This window comes from Colobus angolensis, unplaced genomic scaffold (assembly GCF_000951035.1).
Source record: "Colobus angolensis palliatus isolate OR3802 unplaced genomic scaffold, Cang.pa_1.0 Scaffold46, whole genome shotgun sequence".
Classification (NCBI taxonomy): Eukaryota; Metazoa; Chordata; class Mammalia; order Primates; family Cercopithecidae; genus Colobus; species Colobus angolensis.
This window is the reverse complement of record NW_012118043.1, coordinates 4,540,450-4,550,460: the sequence shown is the minus strand read 5'-3', so window position 1 is coordinate 4,550,460 and position 10,011 is coordinate 4,540,450. Positions and strand designations below refer to the sequence as shown.

Below are 10,011 nucleotides of genomic sequence, written 5' to 3'. Positions count from 1 at the left end.
AAAAATCTAACTCATATTGGAAAAGATAATCAAGAAATGCCAATGCCAAGATGACACAGATATCTGATAAACAATCTAAAGCAGCTATTAGGAAAATACTCCAAGAGTAGTGAATACACTTGCAACAAACGGGAAGACAGAAAGTCTCAGCAAAGGTAACTGCAGTAATCATTTAACTACATATGCGTATATCAAGGTCAGTATATTAAGACATCATGAAGAATGCCTTAAATATATCCCATTTTAAAAAGAAAGAAAAAAGAAATTCATGAAAGACGTAAAAAAGAAAATTTTAGAATTGAAAAATGTACTAATCAAAATTTAAAACTTACTGGATGGGCTCAATAGCAGAAGGGAGATAGAATAAAATGAATAAACTTGAAGACAGATCAATAGAAATTATCTGCACAACAGAAAGAAAAAAGACTGGAGGGAAAGAAAAAAGATTGGAGGAAAAAAAAAGAACAAAGCCCCAGGGACATACCAAAGGCCTAATATTTGTTTAATCAGGGGTCTTCAAAGATGAAAAGAAAGAGTTCAGAGCAGAAAAAAAAAATTACTTGAGGGAAGTAACAGTGCTAAAAGCTGCCCAAGTTCAGTGAAACCTATATATTCAAGAGGCTCAGAAAACCTTTACTAAATGAACCCAAAGCATTATACACCCAGATACCATAATTAAAATGCGGAAAACTAGAAGCAAAAAAAAAAGTTTGAAACCAGAAACTTCACATATACAGAACAAAAATTTAAATGTGGATTTCTCATCAGTACCATGAAAGCCAGAAATAAGTGGCTCAACATTTACAGTATGCTAAAAGAACTGCCATCCCATATTTCTATAACAAAATCCCAACAGGATTTTTTGTAGATTCTAAAATTTATATTAAGCAAAAACACTAAAATAGCCAAAACAATGCTGAAACAGAATAAAGTCAGAGAGGAAAAAAAAGAATAAAGTTAGAGGCACACTACCCAATTTCAAGACTTACTATAAAGCTACGGTAATCAAAATAGTATGCTATTGGCATAAAAACTGACACATAGATCAGTGGAACAGAATAGAGAGTCCAGAAATAGACTCACAAATATGACTAGTTGATTTTCAACAAAAGTACAGAGGCAATTCCATGGAGAAAAGATAGTTTTTTCAACAAATGGTGTAATAAGTGGACATCCATATGCAAAAAAAAAAAAAAAAAAAATCAGGCCAGGCATCGTGGCTCACACCTGTAATCCCAGCACTTTGGGAGGCCAAGGTGGGCAGACTGCCTGAGCTCAGAAGTTCGCAACCAGCTTGGGCAACACAGTGAAACCCCATCTCTACTAAAAAAAAAAAAAAAAAAAAATAGCCGGCATGGCAGCAGCACCTGTAGTCCCAGCTACTCGTGAGGCTGAGGCAGGAGAACTGCTTCACCCCGGGAGGCGCAGGTTGCAATGAGCCAAGATCCAACCACTGCACTCCAGCCTGGGCGACAGAGCAAGGTTCCATCGCAAAAAAAAAAAAAAAAATTCAACCTCAACCCAAACTTTACAACTTACAAAAATTAACTCAAAATGGATCAAGATCTAAATGTAAAATGTAAAACTATAAAATGTTTAGAAGATAACGCAAGAGAAAATCCTTGTGACTTGGTGTTAGGCAAAGAGTTCACCAAAAGTATAATTCATATAACAAAAAATTGATAAATTGGACTTCATCAAAGTTAAAAACACTTGTTCTGCAAAAGATACTGTTAAAAAAATAAAAAGACAAAAGTACAGACTGGTAGAAAATATGTGCAAATCACATATCCAACATAGGACTAATATCCAGAATATATAAAAAAAATTTTTCAAAACTCAACAGTAAGAAAACAAAGAACGCAATTTAAAAATGGGCAAAAGACTTCAAGCACTCCAACAAAGAAAACATATGGATTACAAATATGTACATGAAGACAGATATTCAGCATCATTAGCCATTAGAGAAATGCAAGTCAAATCAAGTAAGTGAAGTTTTAAAAACTAATGATACCAAGTATTGATGAGGATGTGGAACAACTGGAACTCTGATACACTGTTGGTGAGAATGCAAAATGGTATGGTCACTTGGAACACTCTGAATCTCTTGTTAAGCTAAACGTTCACTTACCATATAACCTAGCAATCCCACTCCTAGGTATTTACTCTAGAGACATTTACCCTATAAGGTTGTACATAGGACTGGTTCAAAGTTTTGTTTCTTTTTTTTTTTTTTTTTGAGACGGAGTCTCGCTCTGTCGCCCAAGCTGGAGTGCAGTGGCCGGATCTCAGCTCACTGCAAGCTCCGCCTCCCGGGTTCACGCCATTCTCCTGGCTCAGCCTCCCGAGTAGCTGGGAGTACAGGCGCCCGCAACCTCGCCTGACCAGTTTTTTGTATTTTTCAGTAGAGACGGGGTTTCACCGTGTTAGCCAGGATGGTCTCGATCTCCTGACCTCATGATCCACGCGTCTCGGCCTCCCAAAGTGCTGGGATTACAGGCTTGAGCCACAGCGCCCAGCCGGTTCAAAGTTTTTTAATGTTCCCTTTAAAATCTGTACACTAATGTTTATAGCAGCTCTATTCATGATCACCAGAAACCACCTAAATGTACTTCAACAGGTGAATGAATGTAGTACATCCATATAATAGACACTACTCAGAAATAAAAAAGAACAAGTGAGATACATAACAACATGGACAAGTCTCAAAGGCATTATGCTGAAAAAAATCCAGTCTCAAAAGGCTACTTACTGTATGATTCCATTTATATGACATTCTTAAAAAGACAAGACTGTGTCATGGAAAACAGATCAGTGGTTACCAGAGGTTAGGTGGGCGGGGAGATGTGACTAAAATAAGGTAACACAAGGGAGCTTGGGGATTACTTCTACACATGTGCTAAAGTTCACATAAGTATACACCAAATGTCTATTTTACTTTAATGTAAAAAATAAAATAAATTTTGTAGGCTGGATGCAGTGGCCTGTAATCCAGTACTTTGGGAGGCCGAGGTAGGAAAATCACTTGAGCCCAGGAATTCAAGATCAGCCTGAGCAACGTGGCAAAACCCCACCTCTACAAAAATACAAAAAGAGTGCAGTGGCCCACAGCTGTAGTTCCAGCTACTCAGGAGTCGGAAGTGGGAGGATCACTTGAGTCCAGGAGGTAGAGGATACAGTGAACTGTGGCCACACCACTGCACCCCAGCCTGGGAGACAGAGGGAGACTGTCTCAATAAATAAATAAATAAATAAATAAACAAACAAATTGCATAAAAATCTATGGCTTCAAGTTAAAATGATGGCTTAAACATATGCATGCATCTCCAATTCCTCCCAGTCTATTAAAAGGAAAACATCAACAAGGTTTAAATGCATGAGGACAAAGAGAAGAGCAAATAGGATCAGACTAGATTTTAACAAATTTTTTTTTTTTTTTTTTGAGACAGAGTCTTGCTCTGTCGCCCAGGCTGAAGTGCGGTGGCACCATCTTGGCTCACTGCAAGCTCCGCCTCCCAGGTTCACACCATTCTCCTGCCTCAGCCTCCCGAGTAGCTGGGACTACAGGGGCCTGCCACCACGCCTGGCTAATTTTTTATATTTTTTAGTAGAGACGGGGTTTCACCATGTTAGCCAGGATGGTCTCGATCTCCTGACCTCGTGATCCGCCCGCCTCAGCCTCCCAAAGTGCTGGGATTACAGGCGTGAGCCATCGTGCCTGGCAACAAATGTTTTTAATACGAACAGTGAGTGGGCAGGTGGTACATGGCTTAGGACAGAGGAGAAAATGCCAATACATCACTGCCTGCTCAGATTACACTGCATCTCTACTCACCCTGGCTCCCATTTCACTCAGAGTAAAACCATTATTCATTATAATGGCCTATAAGACCAGAGTCAGGTCACCTCTACCCTTCTCCTGAGAATGTGAGCTCCTAGAGGGCAGGGAATGTGTCTCCTTAGTTCATTTTATCCCCAGCATCTACAAGTGCCTAGGGTTTCTTCGATATTCCATAAAGTGAATGTATGAATGAACATATGAGTGAACTATGAGAGTGATGCCCGTAAGCAGAGAGCAGAGATTCTAGGGTGGAACTCTGGAAATTAGAGGTTCCTCTGAAAGCTGGGATGCCAGATGGGGTTGTACATAGGACTGATTCAAAGTCTTTATAAGGAGCCCCAATTCCTTTCCTCCAGCAAGATCACTGCCCCTCCCTAACCTGGCAGAAAGTAAGAGATTTACTTCTGGAGGGGCTGAACTAGAGTTCTGTACTTGCAAATGACAATATACCTAAGTGCTAGGGCAAGGCATGGTACCAAAAAAAATGCAGATAACCAATCAAGATCACTACTTAAGGAAAATTTCTAACATGTAGTATGAAAAGTCCAAAATAAAGAAAAAAGGAACTCTAAGGAAACAGTGACAATATGGGGAGTGTAAAGTGTTACACAAGGTGATGTAGAAAAAGAATCTCTTATTCCCCAGTGAGCTCATCAAGAATAGATTTAACACAATCTATTCTCCTGTCAATTAATACTTCTGCCCTTTCTATGTAAGGTTTTTATGACTATAGACTGTAATAGTTTAACTACAAGAAACACTTTCTTACCCCAGAAAACTCAGTGTGGATATCATGCTTCAAGGCTATAAACCTTCAGATTTGACCCAGGGTCACTTCCCCCTCTTTACCAATCAGGATGTCACATACCATCCCCAAACAAGTTGCAGTAGTGAAATCTACTATTTTACAGGACAGCCAAACCAAAATTAGATCAAGAATATAATAAAAGTTAAAAAGAAAATTTTTTTGAGTAAAAACAAAAGACAACAACCACTTAGTCCATTTTTCAAGCATGTACAGAGAGTACACAGTATTACTGTTTGGAGTGACCTTTCTGTCCTGTTCTTCCAACCAAGACATTATCATTTTTTTATAGTTTCTCATAATGGCATGATGTTCCACTGGGGAACATGATAAATATTCTCCATTTTTAAAACCAAAATATCAAATATTCATATGTAGAGTTTCCAACACAAAATATTCTTCTAGCAGTTAATACATATATTTAAGAGTCCCTAAGAAAGATTTCTTAAAAATATAAATTACGGAAAAAAGCTATCTACTGTTAAACATTTAAAAAATAAAGGCCATCAGAAATAAGACTGATGTCTTCTCACAGCCTATTTTGTTCTTATCTACAAAAGGGAACCTCTTTTTTTTTCTTTTTTAACAATTTCTTTCCCAGTATCAATCAAATCATACACTAAGAGGTTTTAGGTTTCTATTATACCTTCTTTCCACTGGAATATTACAAGAGGTGTAATTTCCACTTGACAGAATAAACACAATCAAGTTCTGTGTCTAAGTCATAGAGTCCTATAAATTCCTAACATTTTAACTGCAATTCAATCATTTATTCTGTAACGATGAGGTAATATACCAGGTACTAAGCAGCAATGTAGACCAACAAGATCCTTGTTCCTAAAAAACTAAAATTATCTGCAGTAAAGGACCAGTTGCTGCTTGTTTTTTTAAAAAAATTTCTATTCATTGACTGGGCACAGTGGCTCACGCCTGTAATCCCAGCACTTTGGGAGGCTGAGAAAGGTGGATCACGAGGTCAGGAGATCGAGACCATCCTGGCTAACATAGTGAAACCCCGTCTCTACTAAAAATACAAAAAATTAGCCAGGCGTAGTGCTGGGCACCTGTAGTCCCAGCTACTCGGGCGGCTGAGGCAGGAGAATAGTGTGAACCTGGAGGGTGGAGCTTGCAGTGAACCGAGATCGTGTCACTGCACTCCAGCCTGGGCAACAGAGTGAGACTCTGTCTCAAACAAACAACAAAAAAATTTTATTCATTGTGGACCAACAATTTTTAAGATACAATTAAGTTTCTAGTCCAGGTGCAGTAACTCGTGCCTGTAATCCCAGCACTTTAGGAGGCTGAGGCAGGAGGATTGCTTGAGCCCAGGAGTACAAGGTTGCAGTGAACTATGATCAGGCCACCTGGGGGACAGAGTTAGAATCTGTCTCTAAAAATAAGAATAATTTTTATAAAGTTTCCAGAAAAAAAAAAAAAGGCACACAAAATACAATCCCAAATCTTTCATTACTGGAATCAATAGACACAAAATTACTCTGCTAAGTTGCTACACAAGTTCCTAAATACTCAGTTTTCTTTTATTATCTCAATCCTAGCAGCCCTGTAACTACACTTTGAGCAGTACTGCTATAAACTCCTACCACATGGAGAGGCATTGCTGTACATTTCTAAATCTACGACTGTGCTTTACCCGGGAAAAGCAGGCATTTTTTTTTTCTTTTTTGTATTTTTATTTACTCATATCTTTCTTTTATCCAGACACATTTTCCACAGTTTAGAGTCTGTGCAAATCATCCTGGCCTCCTGCCACTCACAGCAATCTTAATCCATCTTTGGGATTCTTCATTCCTAAAAAAACTAATGATCTGCCCCAAATTATATATTAACTGTGAAACTTTGCATTTTCTAGTCATTTATTTCTCCCTTCAGTTCCAAAAATTTCAATTCCTTAAAAGAAAAATAAAACAAACAAACAAAACAACCAGTGCTTAAAAGTACTTTGTGTCTAGACTTATAAGGGAGACTTTAAAAAGTATCATTGTGTTTGTGATAAATACTCTTAGAAAGATAAGGAGCACCCAGTCACTGAAGGGTGGTGTCTGCCTTTCATTTGTCCTTTCAGCCAGGGATAGGGATAGTGTGTGGGTGGGTGGGCAGTGTTCCCACACAGCTAGCCAGAGAAGGGACCAGGGAGCTGCTACAGTCCCAGTTCCACTGTCTTGGTCCTGCAACCTAAATGGAGGCGGGGTGTGGTGGGTCACGCCTGTAATCCCAGCGCTTTGGGAGGCCAAGTCGGGCGGATCACCTGAGGTCAAGAGTTCAAGACCAGCCTGGCCAACATAGCAAAACCCTGTCTCTAAGAAAATACAAAAATTAGCAATGCATGATGGCGAGTGCCTGTAATCCCAGCTACTCAGGAGGCTGAGGCAAGAGAATTGCTTGAACCCAGGAGGTGGAGGTTGCAGTGAGCCGAGATCATGCCACTGCACTCCAGCCTGGGTGACAGAGCAAGACTCCATCTCAAAAAAAAAAAAACTGCATAGAAGGAAGTCTGATGTTTCCTCGAAATAAATGCTCAAAGCAGTCACTACTCACTGGCACTCTAGCTGGACCCACTCCTGGGCAAGTGCTACAAAGAAAAACACCTCTAAGGTGGTTGGAAGAAGAATGGGACACTGAGTAAAAGGGGGAATACAGTGCTGCTGGGAATGGTTAGGTAACTGATGGCTCCTGCCCTCCCTCAAATTCTTAACATAAAAAGATGTTGGTACTGGGAAGAGAAAATAAGAACATCATAACAGGCTGGCCGCAGTGGCTCATGGCTGTAATCTTGGCACTTTGGGAGGCCAAGGCGGGTGAATTACTTGAGCCCAGGAATTCTAGACCAGCCTGGGCAACATGGCAAAATCCCATCACTATAAAAAAAATACAAACAAATTTAGCCAGACATGGTGGCCCTTTGCCTGTAGTCACAGCTACTTGGGGGGCTGAGGTGGAAGGATCACTTGAGCCCAGGAGATCAAAGCTGCAGTGAGCCGAGATCACACCACTGCACTCCAGCCTGGGTGACAAAGTGAGACCCTGTCTCAAAAGAAAAAAAGGAACAACAATAAGGACACCATAACAAATAAACATTATTTTTGGTGCACTGACAATTGTGTAGAAATCAACACTTCATGAATATGAGAACAGAAGGATATCAATTTGTTGGTTGCTGACCAATATTAACAGTTCAAGGCTTTACTAACATCCAACCAATGACTTGGCAGGTCTCTCAAACGAGGGGAAATAAAGAATTTTATGAATTCTCAAAGATCGAAAATAGAAAAGTGATGACCACACAGCCTTCGAAACTTGCCCAATACCTCTAATATCCACAGCAATCAGTTGCTCACGTAAGGAACCAGCATTTTGTGGAGTAGTAGTTAATAATGATGACAAGTGAAGAATAGAGAATAAACTTAAATTCTACAAAGATATGAAAAGTTATTGAGGCACAAGTCCAAAGGCTATAATAAATAAAAAAGAAAAAAAAGTTGTCAAAAATTAAAATGTAAATAAAGATGTGGTAGGAGATCTATCAGGGAAGTGCAGGAAGAACCGAGCAACTCACAAACCACCCTCTGGCTGGATGTGCACAGCCTGCCCAGTTCCGTTCGGCAAGTCACCTCAGTCCCATCCAGGTAAGGCTGGACAGGTGGTTCCCCAGGTGGCAGGAGGCGAGCGAGCGCCCCAGGTCATACACCGGGCCCCTGGTGCCCTCAGTCTGGACAGGAGGGGCCCGCGGGGTTCAGCCTAGCCCAGGGAGGGAACGCGAAGATTCAGCCGGTCTGGGCGCGCCGCTCTGGCCCCAGGGCCCGCGGGTGCTGCAGGTGGCCGCGTCCAGGGCGGTAGGTGGGGCCCGCCCGCTCGCCTCCCGAGGCCAGACCCCTGGACTCAGCGAACCCCAGTCAGACCCGGGCCCCACGGCCGCCTCCAAGTCACCTTCTGCGCGCTGGAGCCGCAGACCCGCGCCGCCCGGTCATAGACGTGGCAGCGAATCACAGAACTGCCCACGTCCAGCCCCAGCACGAAGCCAGCGTGCCGCGGTTCCTGCGCTCTCTGCTGTCGGTCGGTCGGCAGCCCCGACATCCCGATCCCACAGGCCTCTCTGCTACAGACGTCTCCCCAGAGGGCGCACTATAAATCTCGATGCTCCAGAATCCCAGCGTGCGGTGCCGGCCGCCGCCCCCAACCCAGCCCAGCCCACAACCCAGCTCCGCCGGAGAGTTTAGAGAGGCCGGGCCCCTGCCGCGGGCTCCACCCCGGCGCCGTGACGTCACGGGCGCGCGCCGGCGGCCGCGAGGGAGGGGTAGAGGTGAGCTGGTTTGTGTCGTGCTCTGGCGCCCGAGGTCGCCAGCCATGGTCAGCCTCCAGTTGCGAGCCGCTGTTGGATTGACTTGGCCCTTAACTCTTTTTTTTTTTTTCTGAGACGGAGTCTCACTTTGTGGCCCCGGCTGGAGTGCGGTGGCACAATCTCCACTCACTGCAACCTCCGCCTCCCGGGTTCAAGCGATTCTCTTGCCTCAGCCTCCCAAGTAAATAGGATTACAGGCGCGCTCCACCACGCCTGGCTAACTTTTGTAATTTTAGTAGAGAAGGGGTTTCACCATGTTGATCAGATTGGTCTCAATCTCCTGATCTCGTGATCCGCTTGCCTCAGCTTCCCAAATTGCTGCGATTGCAGGCGTGAGCCACCGAGCCCCGCGGCCCTTAACTCTTGTTTTTTCTCTTGCGTCTCCAGCTTCCTGAGAGGCAGCGCCTGCGTTTCTCTTAACCCTAGCTACATTTGAGGAATGTCTATTAAAGAAAAATAGCTACCCCATATGCTAATCGTGAGGAGGAAAATATAGGCTAGTTCATATAAAAATCTCAGAAAGTTTCAAGGTGCCATAAGGCACATTTATTCATTTCTCACCCATGATTATGACTAGAGTGCTGGAGAAATTTTTATCTCTGAGTAACTTTGGCAGACTAACCTGGGTCTCTGCATTCGTGCAGAATTTTTCAAGCTTAAACCATTTGTAGAGGTCACTACCAAATATGGTTTCCATTTTTTTTGCTAACATTTTGGGTGTGACTTTATTTCAGTATTATTAAATGCACAGCCATTGAATATGCTAGAGTTGAATAAAGTGCTGTTTTTCAAAAATGAAATAAAACAAGTGCCATAAAAAATTCAAAATTTGGCCAAAAGTATTAATGTTTATTAACAAACTGAGAGTTCTCCACGACTTCTTTTCCCAGAAAACGTGGTAAAGTTTGCACATAAGGCAAAGTGGTAAATATTTGCTAAATGAAATACGAGGCAAGGAAGAAGACTTTTCCCAGCCCTCTAGTGGGAAAGAAAGGAGAAAGCTTAATT

General features: G+C 42.2%; 1 protein-coding gene across 1 annotated transcript in view; it reads right to left on the bottom strand.

Moving 5' to 3' along the window:
• Positions 1–8,911, bottom strand: part of GK5 (glycerol kinase 5 (putative)) — a 65,762-nt gene extending 56,851 nt beyond the window's left edge. Inside the window, exon 1 of the mRNA XM_011958218.1 lies at positions 8,592–8,911. Within this exon, the coding sequence (XP_011813608.1) occupies positions 8,592–8,738 (147 nt within the window). The 5' untranslated portion in view covers positions 8,739–8,911. The remainder of the gene's footprint in view (positions 1–8,591) is intronic.
• Positions 8,912–10,011: the final 1,100 nt, after the last annotated feature.